General features: G+C 44.9%; 1 protein-coding gene across 12 annotated transcripts in view; it reads right to left on the reverse strand.

Moving 5' to 3' along the window:
• Positions 1 to 18059, reverse strand: part of Itsn1 (intersectin 1) — a 178681-nt gene that overhangs the window by 90651 nt on the left and 69971 nt on the right. For 9 of the 12 annotated variants that reach the window (XM_052158677.1, XM_052158676.1, XM_052158682.1 and 6 more), the window contains exons 7-14: positions 17893 to 17989; positions 14644 to 14744; positions 9487 to 9550; positions 5943 to 6080; positions 4529 to 4641; positions 3062 to 3324; positions 1156 to 1305; positions 937 to 1077 (exon numbers count right to left, since the gene is read on the reverse strand). In XM_052158677.1, the coding sequence (XP_052014637.1) occupies positions 937 to 1077; positions 1156 to 1305; positions 3062 to 3324; positions 4529 to 4641; positions 5943 to 6080; positions 9487 to 9550; positions 14644 to 14744; positions 17893 to 17989 (1067 nt within the window). Of the gene's footprint in view, positions 1 to 936; positions 1078 to 1155; positions 1306 to 3061; positions 3325 to 4528; positions 4642 to 5942; positions 6081 to 8340; positions 8407 to 9486; positions 9551 to 14643; positions 14745 to 15800; positions 15905 to 16155; positions 16261 to 17892; positions 17990 to 18059 lie in introns of those variants that run through there. The other 3 variants (XM_052158679.1, XM_052158680.1, XM_052158681.1) reach the window with 3 other exon arrangements.

Below are 18059 nucleotides of genomic sequence, written 5' to 3' on the forward strand. Positions count from 1 at the left end.
TCCCATTCCACGATCCTCCTCTCCCCACACTCAGCCTCTCTGGCACTCTCCATATCCCAACCGTGCCAAGTGGAGCATTCCTGATCTGAAAACCTGCCATCTAACACTATATTCTGAAACGCTTTGAAGATTGACATGAAGCCTCAAGTGGGAAATTCAGCACCTGATCAGATAATTACTGTTATGGTTTGCGCGTGCTTGGCCCAGGGAGTGACACTATTAGAAAGTCTGTTCCTGTGGGAGTGGGCTTGGAGACCCTCCTCCTAACTGGCTAAGGATGCTTCCTTTGGATGAAGACAATAGAACTCTCAGCTCCTCCTGCACCATGCCTGCCTGGATGCTGCCATGCTCCCACCTTGATGATAATGGCCTGCCCAATCAGATGTTGTCCTTTATAAGACTTGCCTTGGTCATGGTGTCTGTTCACAACAGTAAAACCCTAACTACGACAATTACAGTGCAGATGCACTAAAAATATCACAAAATCATTTTCAGGTCATTCATGTAAGAAATAAATTTCATGTCTAGACTGGGCTCCTTCCCCTAGGACACTCATTATATGCTTATAAATATTCTAAGTAAAAAAACAAAACAAAACAACAAACACTAAACTTTGAACCATTCTGGCCCCACCCCTTCTGTACTTAGGTGGACAGCGACTGCCCCTGCAGAGAGCAGCTCCCAGAAGGCAGCCTCTAGTCTCAGCAGTTCTCCCTGCTGCCTTGGGCCCACAGGGACCTCGCCCAGAGCAGTGTTAGGAGACAGTTGTGGGTTTATTTGAAAGGCTACTTTCAGACAAGGACACAACCTAGGTACTTCCTGCTTACCCGCCCCTCCCCCTCCTCCATCCCCTCCCCCCCTCCCCCGCACCTAATGAATGCTAGATGGTGAACCTCTGTTGACTAAGCGAGCGGTTCCGCTCAGCCATGGACCCACCTGCAACTGTTGCTGTAAGTGGGTGATTTCAGCAATTCTCAGCTCTCTAGACTTGTTCGTGCTCTCGATTTCTTGCCTCTGGGTTGTCAGCCGACACCTGATATCCTGAAGTTTTCCTTCTAGCTGATGCTTTTTGTCATTCTTCAATAAAGGAGAATGACAGGTGAGTGTGAGGTCAACGCCCCAGTGCTGGACTGACCCAGAGCAAGCAGCACTCACCAGAGCTTCTAACTCAAATTCTAGCGTCTTCCTCCTCGCCTTCAGGACCACGATGCCCTCCTGCTCCTTGTTCCTCTGATTCAGGAGTTCCTGTCTCCGGTTCCTTTCCCATTCAAGTTGTCGCTGCCGTTCGAGTTCCCGTTTTGCCGCCTGTGATTACAGTTTATTAATTTCTTAATTCTGACACTGTGCAATGCTGCTTTTTAAAACATGCCTAGTAAGCCCTCTCATCTAGAGGTGAAAGGTCTTATACTGCAGGGCTCACCCCATACCAGCTCTTACACGAATGAGAACTGACAGAGCCCTTCCCACCCCAGCCCATTCCTCACACCTCCCAGGAAGCACAGGGGCTAAGGAAACGTGTCCTTGTTTGCAGACTCAGGAGGAAGGGGAATTTTTATATCTAATAAAATCAAACTAAAATCCTCAAGGACAAAACCAAGTAAACTTAATTTTCTTCTGTTGAAGGTTCCTTGTCCAGATGATGTCGGAGACCATCCCTGGGTGTGCCCATGGCCTACCTGGTTAACCACCCATATTTAACTATTTGAATGGAGTTTTGAATCTGGCACACTCTAAACATATCTGTACTGCCTGGTTTTGTGTCAACTTGACCCAAGCTAGAGTCATCTGAGAGGAAGGAGCCTCAGCTGAGAAAATGCCTAGCTGTAAGACATTTTCTCAATTCGTGATCAATAGGAGAGGGCCCAGCCCATGGTGAGTAGTGCTATCCCTGGACTGGTGGTCCTGGGTTCCATAAAAAGGTAGGCCGGGAAAGTCAGAGAGCAGCACACTTCCATGGCCTCTGATCAGCTCCTACCCTCAGGTTCCAGCCCTGACTTCCTTTGGAGTTGAACTGCGATGTGGGAATGAGGGCTGAGCAAACCCTTTTTCTCCCCAACTTGCTTTTTGGTCATGTTGTTCTGTCGCAGTGATAAAACCTTGACAGTATCTCCAGTTTTAAAAGCTTGGGATTCCCACCGTCCTAATCACGTGTTTTCTTCTTAAACTTAAGCTAGGGGTACAGTGACTGTTAGGCAGGGCACATGACACTTAGTGTGACTACCTCTCATGTAGCAAGCTCTCAGCTTTACTGAGACACCCTGGAGGAGACAGAGCCTTGGGCCATCTCTGTATCTTTAAGGACTAGTAATGTCCGCACGCACGTACTGAGTTCAATCCCCAGCACCAGATAAGTGAACATGAAACCCTGTTAGCATCTGCATATACTTGCTTGAACACAAAGCTGCTAACAGCTACATACTGTTTCTAAAGCATTAACTAGAAGGTGATTTATTTTTATTTTTATTTTATGTGCATTGGTGTTTTGCTTGCATGTATGTTTGAAGGTGCCAGATCCCCTAGAATGTGAGCTACTGACAGTTGGGAGCAGCCCATGTAGGTGCTGGGAACTGAACCCTAGTCCTCTGGAAGAGCAGCCAGAGCTCTTAACAAAACATTTTTAATAAGGAAAACCTTGTCTTTATATCTGGCTCACATGGGAGGACAGAGGTAGTACTCTTGTATCAATACACTCAGACAAGAAAGACAAGAGTCGGCTTCCACTATCCGGGTCTGGCCCCAAAGTCAGCCCTTCAGTTATCAGGTGAAGAAAGACAGTATGTAAGTTAGCACTCCCGGGCACTGGGAGGGAGAAGAGTGAATGGGGAACAGCTGGTCACTGGGTCCTGACACATCTGGAACAGATGCTGAAGGCTGAGCAACTCTGGACACACGAACCTCACAAGGCCAGGATGGTGCCTGAATCTCGGCCGCTGCAGCCGCCGCCGCCACCACTTCTACTATAACCACCACCACCACCACCACCACCACCACCACCACCACCACCACCTCTACTATAACCACCACCACCACCACCACCACAGAGCTGGCCCCGGCCGCTCACCTCGCGCCTCTCTATCTCCTTCCTTCTCTCCTCCTCCCTCTGCCTCTCCAGCTCCCGCTGCTTCTCCAGCTGCTTCTCCAGCTCCAGCTGCCTCTTGCGCTCCTGCTCCTGGCGCTCCCGCTCCTTCCTCTCTTGCTCTGCGCGCTCCAGCTGGGCAAGCCGCTCCTGCTCTTTGCGCTGCTGCTCCAGGAGTGCTTGCCTGCGTTTCTCCAGCTCCAGGTTGCCCCGCTCGAAGTTCTCTCGCTTCTTATCTTCAAATGTCACTTAAACAAAGGGGACACCAGGGGTGGAAAGTCATTGCCAAAGAAAAGCTCAGGTGCAGAATGCAGTTCAAACCCAAACCCAGAACTGCCCAGGTCCCTAGAATGCCCCTGATTGCAGGGGGGAAAAAAGCAAACCCAAACTATCCTGATCATCCCTTATCCTTCCCTGCTAAGTATCATAAATGGGTCTTTACTGCCAACAAGATGCTAAGCTTCTTGTGTTTGACAATGACACTTCATCTCCACCGTTACAAACGTGTGGCAGTCTCATGCACAGGGACGGATGCTTCTGTCCTCTCAGTGCCACTCCTCCGACTCATTCTTCCGAGACGCACATTTCCTACACTCTTTCTTCTCCAGGTTGGCCAACCAACCACAAGTAGGCTTAGCACGCACACACAAACTCTCCATGTTCTCAGGTCTCTGGAATGATTCGTTTTTCTGTGCCTTAAGTCTTAATAGAAACTACATGTGGTAACATGCACCTGCAATCGCAGCATGCACTCAGAGAGACTCAGGAAGATTGCTGTGAGATTGGCCAGTTTGAGTCACATACCAAGACCTTTATGTTGCAGAAAAGGACCAACCTAATATAATATTCTTGAAAGTATAATCATAGTAATATTTAAATTTCTCAGTATACTTAACATACAGCCAGCCTTGCTCATGGGTCATTTACAGTAAGTATCACTGAACCAAACTGAAAAACAATGTAATTATCTGGAAGAGTTGAATGTCTGAGCCAATCAATTATGTGGGGAACATGGGAAACGCAGCCAGGTGACATGGGCAAAGAAAGTAGTTTGGGCAGATAGCCTTACTAAATTTCAAGTGCTTCTGGGCAGCACTCATCTCATTAACAATTCAGAGCCTTGCCAGCACACACTAACTCAACAGCACAATGGATTTGCCATTAAAATGAGGCTGCTGCATTGGTGATACCAAGAAACCACCTTAACAGCAAAGTCTGGTGTTCTCTAATCCACAGTAAACACCTATAAAAGTTTTGTTTCACAGGAGGCAATCAGATCCCACCTCAAGGATGGAAAAAGGTGCATCACAGCATTCCCATCAGCAATTTCAAAAGCGACTGTGCCTGCATCTGGGCGGCTGCAGCAACGGCAGAAACTAAGTGCGCCCGCCTGTGCCCAGTGCCCGCCCGGCTCCAGTCCTGCCGGCCGCCCAGCATCTGTGGGCCACTCACCCGGCAGCTTCTTCTCTATGGGCTGCTCATCCTCGGACGACGGCTCCTCAGGTAGCCTCTGATCCACGGAAGAAGAGCTTATGACGGACATCCCGCTGCCAGAGCGAACTCTTCTGCAGGACGACAGGAAGAGCATCACATACAGCACACCACTGAGCAGGCTTCACAGATGCAGTGACAGAAAGCAGATTTGGTTTTTCTCTTCTTACAAGGTTTTTTAAATGGGCAAGCTTACTCAAACTGTCACCGTAGAGCTGCAGCTCAGCGGAGGCACATGCTAGGATCCTGGGTTTGATCTGATCCTCAAGCACTCTGCAAAGCATCATGCTCCCCGAAACCAATGAACAATTTAGAGCGGCCACATGAGTCAGAACAACCGTGAGGGCTATGTAACCAATCAGTGCTGAAGTAGTGCTCAGCTTCCCCAAGGAGGGCACCGGCGCAGCTAACTGGGGCCAGAGCCTTCCCTTCAGAAACACTATTTTAGTCCCTCATAAAGCACAACACATACTTATCATTCTGAAAACAAATCAACTCTTTTGTGAATAAGTGTCACACTTATCCCTTAGCCTTGTCAACCCTTAAAACCTTCCCTCAGCTGGGTGTGGTGGTTCAGACTTTAGTCCCAGCACTCAGGTCAAGGAAGGGAGAGTCCTAAGAATTCAAGGCCAGTTTGGTCCACACAGTGGGTTCTGGGAGAGCCAGGGCTACAGAGCCTGTCTCAGCGAATCTCTCATTCTTTTAAACGGCGTCCTATGTTCCCGAGGCTGGGAAGGTTTGCTGCCTGCCGCTCCCTGCCGGTGGAGGTCCACTTTCCTCCCGGTGCCACACGAGGCAAATATTGATGGTGCCATGGCTCTTCATTGAACAGAGGCTGTGCCCAAGCCTCATGTAAAATCTTGAGGACTCCTCATATAAACTCAGGTCTTAAGTTGTCTCTTACCAGGTAAATGGAACATTCTGGGATGGTGGGTTCATACACTACCATGTTGGTAGGGGTGACAGTCCTGCAGGCTTCTCCTGACTATATCGTGAGGGCGCTCTTGACATCTGATGAGTCTGTTTATTCCAGGATATTTTTAAGAATTATTTTCCTGATTATAATTTCTACACTACCAGCATTTTGTTACTTTTTGAAGGAGTGTGATTTGCAGGTGTGATGTCTGATTTCCTACATGTCTGCTCACTCAGGTTCTCCATCACTGTCGTGAGCTTTGGTAACAGGAGGGCACAAACATGAACAGCCTTGGTCTTGTCCTTGATTGCTATGCTGTAGGGAGTACTGTGGACCAGAGCTCAACAGGAAACTTAGATAAATCCTTCAATTCATGAAGAATTGATCTTCAGGCCAGCAAAGGAAACAGCCAAGTTTGTAATCCATGCAAAATTCTTTCAAGAATAAAATGTTACTTACCTAAAGGAAGGAGGGATGTATTCTGGAGGCAGGACAGGCGGCAGTGGTTGACCAGACATGGCAACATCAATTAGGTGCATAGCTAGGATAAATTCTTCTGCAGTGAGTTTTCCATCTTGATCAATGTCAGAAAGATTCCTAATTAAACAGAAAATCCATGCAATCCAGTTCACGAAAATGCACAGGTCTTACTATTCACCAGCGAGTTGCAAGTTCTATTTCCTTACTCTGATCCTGAGCCAAAAGAATCCTTCAGTGTGGCAGTTTATAGAACCAGTGTAGTTTCAGACTACTGGAAGGACAAAAAAGATCATCCATCCAGTTGGACCGTCTGCAGCATTCGACAAATGCTAACTGTAATTTTAACAATCCTCTTTCTAGATCCTTGCAAGCACATTTAAACCATATTATACTCAGGTTCTTGTAGTGTTAAAATCCTAATTGCTAGACAAAGGGCTGACAAAATAAAGGATAGCACAGCAAACTATTTCATGGTCTACAAGATACAGCAGCTCTATCATATCAAATTTAATTCGACGAGAAGCGATGGATATATAAATGAACAGGCATGTCTGTGCTTACAATAAAACATCTACAAAAATGGGAGCGGTCAGATTCCACCCAGGAGCCATTCACTTATCTAGGGGTTGATCTTTCTAGACTCCTGTCCCCTCTGGAGTTCTCCCCCCTCACTGTAGCAATCCAGTCACCATCAGGCTTAAAGATGAACTTGCCTAAGTAGCCAAGGCAGTAAACAGCTGATGTTTCAATCACAATCACGAGAAGGTCAACAACACAAGCTACACTAAGGTAAACCAGAGTAAATGGATTTAAACCCCTCATTCTTCCCTATAAATTGGCTAGGAGCCACCAGAAGTGAAGTCATTTTTTAGTGTGAAGAAGGAAAATAACATTCTAGTACTGATGACTCGAATGTCTTAAGAGGTAAATCATCAATGAAAAGTGGAACAAAGGACAGCTGCACCCTAAGGAACTTTCAATCAGCTGCACAAATGCTACATCTGAGACCTGTCTCAGGGGTCCTGGGTGCTGGTCAAACCAGACCTCAAGAGTCTGGATGTGCCACAGGTGGGGAACACTCACTCAGTAGTTGGTCTGTTCTAAGGAGAAGGCAGACTCTCTACCATACAGAAGGGAAGAGAGGGAAGCAATGAGCTCAGGGCCTTGTAGGGAGGCCCTATCTCCCTGCGCCTTGTGCCAAGGCCTGTCATGTGAGCAGTAGACACCAGGCCTATTTTCCAGGCAGCCAGCAACACACAACTAACAGAGGCATGCTTCACAAGAAATCGTTCTTATTCCTTAAAAAAAAAAGTATCTAATTTTGGTTAGCATTTCAATGTAAGGAAACTCACCTAGCTGGGCCACACTCCTCAAGGCCCACTAGAAGTTATTATGCACTTGCAGGGACTTTGTGTTCATTGCACAGGAAGTACATGTTCTACATCACTTATCCCACATAGCAAAAAGCAAAGTAAACGCTCATCAGTTCTGATCTGTGGTTTATGCCCAAGGTGATGCAGCGCCTCAAGAGGCGCTTCCTAATGTCTGGAGACATTTTGGGTTGGCTATCAGTACAGATGATCCAGCGAATGGAAGCCAGAGATTGTACAATGCACAGGGCAGCCCAAAATAAAGAATTATTGTCCCCAAGTGTCACAGTGCCAAAACTGCAAAGCCTCACTCAAGATCGAATTTTCATTTTACAGGAAACATAGAAACAACTTAAACACCACCAGAGGAATACAACAAAGTCAAGCCCTTAGGAAACTATTCAGTAAATTACCTCCTTTGTTTTGGGAAGATTGAGGGAACAAGTAGAGAACAAGAAAGGGTAATGCAGGGATTAAAGGGCATTTTTAAAATATATCAATTAATGAGCAGAAGAGGCGGCCCAGCGGTTATGAGCACTAACTGCTCTCTCAGAGGACCCAGGATTGGTTCCCAGCAGAACGGAGTGGGGCTCACAGTCACCTCTGACCGCAGATCCAGGGGATCTGCTACCCTCCTCTGTAGCTGTCTTTGCTACTTTGTGGGTTTGTATTTTTTCCAGCTTTTTCCACCTTTTTTCCTACGTTTTCAACCCCCTAACACTAGATAAGAGGGAAAAGAGAGGAAAGGGAAGAGATCCCTGAATTAAGCCAGGGGTCGGAGGATGCTGTCTTTAGACTATGTCCTGCTGATTAGGAGCAGCAAGTTTCTTGGGACAAGTTTGATCTTTGCCATCAGGATATCTAATTTCTTCTTGTTGTTTCTTCTTTCTGTATGACTACTTAACAACCTGCAAGCAATAACCCACCACCCCTTTCAGGGCCCTAGCATTTATAAACCCTCTGAAAAGTCCTCAGAATTCCAAATGTCACACAAGGGCAGAAAGTACCTGCAGCTGGCAAAACCACACCCCTGCCAGAGCATGAGGCAAATCATGGTCAGCTGCTGTGGACAATCTGAAGCAGCCCATGTCCCACACCTGGGATTAAAAGAAAAACATTGTGGTGGTTTAAATAGTGGCACTATTAGGAGATGTGGCCTTGTTGGAGAAAATGTGCCATTGTGGGTGGGGACTTTAAGACTCTCCTCATAACCACATGAGAACCAGTCTTCTAGTGGATAAAGATGTAGAACTCTTAGCTCTTCCTTTACTATGCCTGCCTGGACACTGCCATACTCATACCTTGATAATAATGGATTGGAACTTTGAAACTGTAAACCAGACCTAATTAAATGTTGTCCTTATAATAGTTGCCTTGGTCATGGTGTGTGTTCATAGCTGTAAAACCCTAACTAAGACAAACGTATTCCCATAATATTTTGGTTTTTTTAAAGGAGAAAAAATTCTCACCACACTCTTCTGATCTCCAAGGGCACTAGGTATGTACTAGGTACACAGACATATATGTAGACACACACACACACACAAACATAAAATAATCATGAAAAGAAATGTAAATATATCGATTAAATATTGTATTGGATTGTTTCACTCCTTTGAACAAATAAAACTATAAAAAGGATTTGAAGATTGGCTTACTAATTTTACATAAATGATTACTTAAATATTTAGGTGAACTCCTGACATAATGGTTATAGTTAAAGAAAAAAACTTAAGTATTTATAGGTAAAACAACATAGAAGTTTGGTCTCAAGTCATTAGGAAAAAGGAATCTGGCCTTGGGTTAAGAATTGCTAGCCAGGGGCTGGAAAGACCATCAGCAGTTACGAGCACTGACATGGCAACTCACACTGTCTGTAACTCCAAGGTCTGACATCCTCTCACAGACATACATGCAGGCAAAGCATATACAATGAAAATAAGTTAATAAAAGAAAAAACTGTCAGGCTATACTTAATTTCTTAGGGCTTGTTGTGTTATTATTCCTGTCACTGAAGAGAGATTATCACGGCTCACTAAAAACTAAGCATATTCCATCCTCTCTAAATAAGGATTTGAATTTCAAATCCCATGAGAAAATCCACCCTAAGTAAGTTCTGCTTTATACGAACCAAGGAACTTGGACTTCCTTACCATATTGAAGCCAGCTGGGCCTGGGGTAAACTTGATTGCATGAGGATAGTTCTTGCCTGGGGACCTAACCAGAAACAAGAAAGGACACAGAGGTGAGTCATCAAACATTCCCCAAGGGAGCCCAGAGGCTGCACACAGGTCCCCACAGTCTCAGCAGCCACAACACTGCATGCGCACTGTAAAAATTACCCGGGAGCTTCGGAAAGAAGCCAGCAGAAGGGAGGAAAGAAAGCATGGCACAGTCATTCAGCTGACCAGTGACCAGTGAGAAGTGAGTGCACGAGACCAGAGCTTCAGCTGGGGGTGCCGGTGCGCACCTTCAGTCCCAGCAGGTGGGATGCAGAGGCAGGAGGATCTCTGTGAGTTCCAGGACAGCCTGGTCTACAAAATGGGTTCTATGAAAACTGAGGCAGTTACAGAGAAACCCTGTCTCCAAAAACCTGACTAGAGCTTCAAACAGATTATTTCTTTTTCTGTGCCGGGCTTTTATTTATAAATGGAGACTTAATACCTATAGATTGACTATCTTCTGCCTCAGATACCACCAGTTGATTTCATCAAGGCTGTCATCACACAAATTAAGGGAAGAGTAAGAGACTCTTAGAGGAAGAGGCCTTATCAGGTCCTCCAAGGGCACCGCTATATAATACAGACCATATCATGCACATACATGTGCATTCAGATGTGAGTAGCTAAAGGTGATACAAAAGTTACTAAAATTTCAACTTTCCTTTCAGAATAATAGTTTTTTGTTGTTAAGATAATAAGCATCTTCATTCCTGGCACAGAACAGCTTTAGCTCTAAGATTAAAAACTGTAACAACAGATTCTGAGTGCTAGGCCAGTGTCAGGGAAAGGCGAACAGTCATAATGTAGCAGTGTCTCAAAGGTGTGGTCCCAGGAACACCCATGGGAAGATTCCTTTCCCACGGATACATTTCAGATGTCCATTAGTTTCCAAATGTCACCTTACTGTGAAACACAGGCAGATGTGTTCCTGCACAGCCAGGGGCAGAGGCTGCAAGGTCCCCAAGTGAAGAAAGCATACTAACCAGTGATACTAACCAGTGATGCTGCAGGCCAGGAGGCTGAGGGCCTGGGCTGGGGAGAGGGAGGACAGCGCCTCACTCACAGGCCTGCAGCAGGTGATGGCTACCATTTCTATTACTGGAAATATTTTTACCTGTTATATGCATATAACATATTGGCAGAAGTGCACATTAATGTACACATGCAACACACAATGTAAATATTTTCTTAGAACTCATTTTCTAAGTTGACCGTCAAAGAGAATTCACCTGGAATGTACCTCAGGCGTGCCCCTTCCCTTCCTAGGGAGAATCAGGCCAGGCTACCCCTGCGCAGTAAGGCACGAGGCTGTGAACAGAGCCCTCACTGCTGTACACTCATTGTGGGGCTGGACTTCAGTGACACTCAGGCAGCTTATAGATGGCCGTTCTTAGGAGTGGTAAGCAGTCTGCTATATTCGGGAGTGTTGGGGTATTTAAGCAGTAAATAATTTTTATGACTGATGCAGGGCATCTGAGGCTATTACAGATAGTGACATGAAGAAGGCTGCTGACCACCTCCTGCACGCCTCAGATCGCTTGCACCATGAAAACAACAAAGTCTGAGGGGCAGCCTTCACCTGCTACACTTCTCTCTCCACTCAGAGCTAGCGTGCACTAACTTCAGACACAGTGCACAGCCACTGTGGGGGAACTGACTCTCCCTACCCAGGTGCCAGGACACTTGCATTCCAGTCTTTGCCTGATATTAGTGAGACAAGTTAGCTTACCACTGAAATGAAAGACAATTTTAGCCGGGCGGTGGTGGCACATGCCTGTAATCCCAGCACTCAGGGAGGCAGAGGCAGGCGGATTTCTGAGTTCGAGGCCAGCCTGGTCTACAGAGTGAGTTCCAGGACAGCCAGGGCTACACAGAGAAACCCTGTCTCAAAAAAACCAAATCCAAAAAAAAAAAAAAAAAAAAAAAAGACATTTTAATCAACAACTGGCTGGCAGATGGTGGTGCACAGGTGTCAAGGTTGCTCATGCAGTTATAAAGACTGTACGGAAGCTCCTTTGTGCCCACTCATCTCAGGACGAGAACCCGCTGCATGGGTCGGGGATGCAGGGTCAGAGATGTGAGGATTGCAGTTACCGAGCAGCCAGCAATACACATCCATGCTCCTTATTTGAGGGCGTGTGACTGAGGAGCCTACAGCAAGGACCACCTTTCTCCTCAGGGAAAAGTTTGTTGCTCCCTGCCCTGGCAGATCACAACTATCTCTAAAACTGGAATCCTTGTTACAAGCATCAAAATAGATCCAACAGCTAAGATAGGATTTTAACAAACTGCAGAACTGAGCCTTGATCTGGGACAACTTCTCTGTAGCAGCACATGCGCATATGTGTGCTCTCTCTTTTGTGTGTTGCTTTTAATCAATTTATTCCTAAGTATTCTTTGTGCTATTCCAATATTGATACATCATTTGTCCTTTACTTTTCCTCCCTAATTGTTACATATGTGTGTGTGTATGTTTATCTTACGTATATATGTAATGGGCTCCTAGATAACTATAACCTGCTCAGTTCCTATAACATTGCATGTGTATGTGTTTGAGAGGCTCATCAACATGGCCGCCTAAACCTAGTCTGAACAAGAATGACACCAGTAGATGTCACATGGATGGAGAGAAGCTTGCATGACCTCAACACCAGACAAAGAGCTGCAGAGCTTGCTTTTTGAAAGCACGGGATAAACATATACATCAGATTATGTGAGAGGAAATGAGTGTGTGTCTACCCAGCTGTGTCAGCTAAGTCCCCAGGAAATGCTCGGGGAAGTGAGGGTCACTCTACAGATGGGCCAGCTGGCATCCCAACACACTCTACGAGCTGGAACTTGAAGACACCAAGACGTCTGTGAAGACAGAGCAGGACACTGATGGGATCCATTCAGAACACACGATGGGAAGCAAGCGCATTAGCCGTGGCTAATATATATATAGTCCTTTAAGTCACTGGCCTGGTGTTCAGAACACAAAACCATTACAACTGCAGGGGTAAAACTGCTGAACCAAATTAGAAGCTATAAGTATGTGTTTTCATTTTCAAACATACTAATGACTGACAGTATCTGACTTGTAGATAAAATTTATACATTAAATGCTTGCTAGAACAAATTAGAATACTTCAAATCTTATTTTTTGCCTTAGGTTTTTAAAGGATTTATATTCAAGTGTCTAGGCCATATCTACAGAATATTGGTAATACCTTTATCACTCATAAAAATACACCCCAACATGAAAGAATACTCAGCCAATTCACAATGGAACACTAATACCAACTAATTAATACCAATAATGGCTGGGCGGTGGTGGTGCACACCTGTAATCCCAGAACTCTGGGAGGCAGAGGCAGGCAGATTTCTGAGTTCAAGACCAGCCTGGTCTACAGAGTGAGTTCCAAGACAGCCAGTGCTATGCAGAGAAACCCTGTCTTGAAAAAAACAAAAAAACCAAAACCAAAACAAACAAACAAACAAACAAAAAAAAACAAAAAAAAACCGCAACAAAAACATTAAAAAAACCAAAAAAAACAAAAAACAAAAAACAAAAAAACCCAAAACCAAACAAACAAAAAACAAACAAACAAACAAACAACCCAAAGCAAAAAAATACCAATAATGTTCTCAAAAAATATTGAATGTGTATGGTGCATGGTGTCAAAATGGCATTAACAAATACTTTTTCAGTGCCTGCAAAGGCACACGCACATGCATGTGCATGTGTGTGCTTATGCTACCTAAAAACCCTGAGCGCTGCTACTTCTAGGAAAGTGTGGTATGTAGAGAACTGATTAGCACTGTCTATTTGGCCCTTTAGGTGAATGTGTTCATCTTAAGTACTCATCTCATGGAGACAGGTTTCCAGAGTAGAGCAGCCTGAAGGCTGCATCCAGTCATTTTTTAAAAACAAGTCATTTTCTCTCATCTGGAAGTAAAAATTATGTTCATAACCAATAGCAAAGCAATGTATAAAGAACCACAACTTAAAATGTTCTGTGTAACAGATGAACCCACACAGGCTACTCAAGCCATTTGTCCATGCGCTGCGCCCTCTGCCACTAGGTGCCTTTGCCACTGGGGAAAACTTAGCTGTGTAAAGATAGTAATTTCTCGCTCACACAAACCTAAACACCTTTCTGACTGGCATCATGCCAGAGTTGACCATGATCTGAATAAAATGCTAGCGGAGTAGACAGGACTCAAATCTTAGAAACTGTTCTGTGTTCTCTGCATCCTGGCTCGCCCAGTCAGATCACTTTCCTTCCCTGTCCACTTGTCGGGACTGGACGGCTCACAACAGGTCTCTATTCGCCTTCATTAAAGATTACACTTTTTTATATAACATTCAATTTGGTAGTTTTAAGTACTCACAATAAATACTCAGGAAGGTATCTTAAACACTTCTCTACTCTTTTGACAGACAAGAGTAATATGTTTTAGATATTATTAGGATATTATTTATCCTAAGAACTTTCTATCTAATTCTAAAATAATCTAATATTATTTTGATATTATAAGGTAACAGAATCAAAATGCTTTCGAAAACTGACCAGGATCCTGGAAATTAATTCTTAGGTTTTCATAGACAAATGATATCCAGAGAGATAAGCAGCACAGTCAGGACAGCAGCGTCCCTCCCTCCCACAGGTCCCTCCCTCCCACAGGTCCCTCCCTCCCACACGTCCCTCCCTCCCACACGTCCCTCCCTCCCACACCATCACCCTGCCTCTATCCAGCCTCCATGGCTGATGGAGAGAGGGAGCAGCCTCTTCAGCAGAGGCACACACAAGAGGCTCGGGATGCCCCACTCACAGCCCCTTCTCTGCTGCTGCCCCACCCGCCTGTGCAAGAGGGTTCCAGCCCTGTGTTCTAGTTTACCAACAGGTGCAAACCAGAAGCAGAGGGGATAAGGTAATATGGATAGAGTTACCAGTACTTGAAAACAAAACAGAGCAGAGACAACAAACCCTACCTAGAAATAAGGAAATAGACATCAGGAAAATACTCTTTCTTGACTCAGTATCTATTGAAGCAATGACTAACAGTATCTATTGAAGCAATGACTAAGTTTTTGTTTGTAAATACCTGTTAGGTGTCCACTCATGGTTTTGTCGTGGCTGTTGAACAACTGCCTGTATTTCAGTCTTGATGACTGAGGCACAGCCCATTCTGCTGCTGGAGGGGCGCTGTGGGGAGAGAGGAAGGAGAGGGTGGTGCACTGTGAGAAGGCTTGCTCGCCTGGGCTCAAGCCTGGCTGCTGAATCAGCAGGGTTTGCTTTTCCCTCCTGGTGGGCTTGGGGTCAACCCGGGGGCCCTGCCGAGGGCAGTCCTGCCATTCACAGTGCTTCTACAAATCAGTAAAGACTTCTTTCAAAAGAGCTAAGTTAGGGACTAGAGAGACGGTTTAGCAGTTAAGGGTGATTGCTTCCTGAGAACATAGGTTCAACTGTCAGCACCCGTGTCACACACACAGCCCACAGTTCCCTGTGACCCAGCACCTTCTCCTGACTTCTGAGAGCATCTGCACTCATAGGGCAAACACACACACACACACACACACACACACACACACACACACACACAGAGGACATCTTTAAAAAACTAGCTAAAGTTTTTTTACCCAGATATAAAGAAAAACAACAAATCAGGTGGCCATCTCCTATTCTACATATTATTATACTTCAAAGATTCCAGTTACATATGGATAATATTCCCAGAACTGAGGCATTATATACTGCCCAGGTTTTCCTAAGCATTCAAGAATTTCTCCTTTAGTTAAAAAGCAATGCTGCCAACTGTCTTTTAAAAAGTACACTTCAAAATACTTACCTTTCTCTACAATAAATTATCAAAATATACTCATTTCTTCTTTGTTTTTAGGGGAGACAGAGAGAGAGAGAGAGAGAGAGAGAGAGAGAGAGAGAGAATGTGCATATGACATGACCCATGTGTAGAGGCCAGAAGACAATCTGCAGGAGTTGGTTCTCTCTGTTTACCCCATGGGTCCTGGGAATTGAACCCAGGTCCTCAGATTTAGAGGCAAACACTTTTGCCCGCTATGCCGCCTTACTGTCCCTAATGTTTGCTGCTGGGAGGGTTAAATTCCCAGAAAACAGAAGGCTCCCAGGTAGTAGCCAGGCTGTGTCCAGGGTCCTGGCCAACCATCGGAGCAACCACGGAGCTCTGCTTTCCTGAGTGTAATCTGACGCTGATGTCCCCTTGCCAAGTGCCACAACACTGACCCGAGCGAACCCTGCTAGCAGTGAGCTCCTCTTGGCAGCCCCTTCTGCAGACGCCACAGACCACACAAGTATCAGACCGGCACAGGCAGTTTGTAAGGCTCTCATGTCTAGTCAAATAACTACAACAAAGTGGAGACAGGAAGGGGGCACTCCATGTGAAAGGCAGGTGATAAGGAAGGCTCCACATGTAATCTCCTTCCATGCTTAGAGAATCATGTCACACGCTGAATCAAGATTTAGTTATCACTGGTTAACACCTGTGGTGTCCGTGTAGTTACACGCACTATGTAAAGCCCCTGAGAGTCAACAGATTTGCCTTCCCAACTTCCTGTAAGTTCATAAGGAAAACACTTACCACGCTGGACGCGGCTGTACATACTTCTGCCACACTTCTCTCATTGTGCCTCACTGAGGCCTGGCTGATGCCAGGCCCTGCCTGTTTACTAACAGCTAACTATCTTGCCCCTGCACTGCAAAGATAAGGGCGCTGCACAGAGACCTCCTCCAGAGTGTTATCAGCAACAGCTTTCTACCTCACTTCTCAGAGCACAAGCAGACTGAAAGCTCCAGGAGCACATTACCTAAAGTCAGGCAGCTCCATCATGAAACCAGCACAACGTCATGACTGAAAGGATCAATACCCATGTAGAAAATTTGACTATCTAAAAGCCTTCACTTTCTTCACCAGGCCCTGGTGGCGCACGCTTTTAATCCCAGCACTTGGAAGGCAGAGGCAGGCCGGATTTCTGAGTTCAAGGCCAGCCTGGTCTACAGAGTGAGTTCCAGGACAGACAGCCAGGGCTACACAGAGAAACCCTGTCTTGGGAAAAAAAAAAAAAAAAAAGCCTTCACTTTCGCTAACCATCAATGTTAGTCATCCTAGCACTGTAAAACAATTTTAGGCAGAATTCAAAACATGTGAGAAAAGTTAAGAACACATGAAAGTCCAGTTTAAGATATGGATGAATTTTAACATGAATATAAGCTTAAATCCCAGCCCTGGAAAACAGTTAAGGAGTAAAAGAAACATACTTTAGGTAATATGAAACTGTGGTTAGTCGCATATGAGAAATGAGATTGTAGAGACTCTCAAACCTGAGCTACATATGTGATCAGGAACACGAATCTGAATAACCCATTTCATCAAAATCTGTTTACTACTATTTTACCCCTAGGGCAGACAGACTATGAGATTATGACAGTATTAAAAGCAAGACCAACTTTGGCTCAAATCTCATATAAAAAATTCATAAGCTTTTAAATGATTAATACAAGCTCATTAATTGGCTTTCCTAGCTCCCCAGAGGCTGTTGTAGCTAGCTACCCCGCCCACCCGCCCTCCCTTCTTCCCTCCCTTGTCTTTTTTGGTGTAGCTGCTGAACACGGCTCCTCACATGGGGCACGCTCGTTCTGCCTCAGCAGTACACCCAGCCAGGACTCAGGATTTCTGTTTGTAAAAGTATTGGGAAAATGGCATGGTCTTCATTTGTCATCTTCGCAGGATATAAATGATGAATTATAATAACTATGTAGAATTTTAAAAGGTATTATTAGCATTCTACAAAATTAAACGAGGTAAAAATAAAGGACGGGTGCTAGACAGATGGCGCAGTGGTTTAGAGCACTTGCTGCTCTTGCAGGACTCGGGTTTGATTTCCAGTGCCCACACGGTGGTTCATAACCATCTGTACATTCAGTTCCAGAGCATCCAACACCCTCTACTGACCTCCATGGGCATCAGGAAAGTGGCACGCATACATACATGTATACATGTAGGTACAAGCAGGTAAAACCTTAAAATAAATCTTTAAGAAATTAAGATAGACAAAATTCATTTAAAGGGAATCAAATAATGCTTTAAGTAACCTCATTAAAAACAAGCAGTCTTGCTGGAGAGATGGCTCAGCGGTTAAGAGCACTGACTGCTCTTACAGAGGTCCTGAGTTCAATTCCCAGCAACAACATGCTAGCTCACAACCATCTATAAAGGAATTTGATGTTATCTTCTGGTGTGTCTGAAGACAGCCACAGTGTACTCATATAAAAACATTAATACATTTAAAAACAAACAAAAAAAAACAAGCAGTCTTACCTGGCTACATCGAATGATTGTGCCTTCTGTAATTTAGTGTTTAATTGTGACCCTGGACCAGATCTGCTGAAGGAAGAACTCTTTGGCAATGTGGCTGCTATAAAAATAAAACATTGAATAATTTTAATTATAAAAGAAAATGTCCCTTATTTAAAACATCTAAACAC

The sequence above is a fragment of the Apodemus sylvaticus genome, chromosome 15 (genome assembly GCF_947179515.1).
Source record: "Apodemus sylvaticus chromosome 15, mApoSyl1.1, whole genome shotgun sequence".
NCBI lineage: Eukaryota > Metazoa > Chordata > Mammalia > Rodentia > Muridae > Apodemus > Apodemus sylvaticus.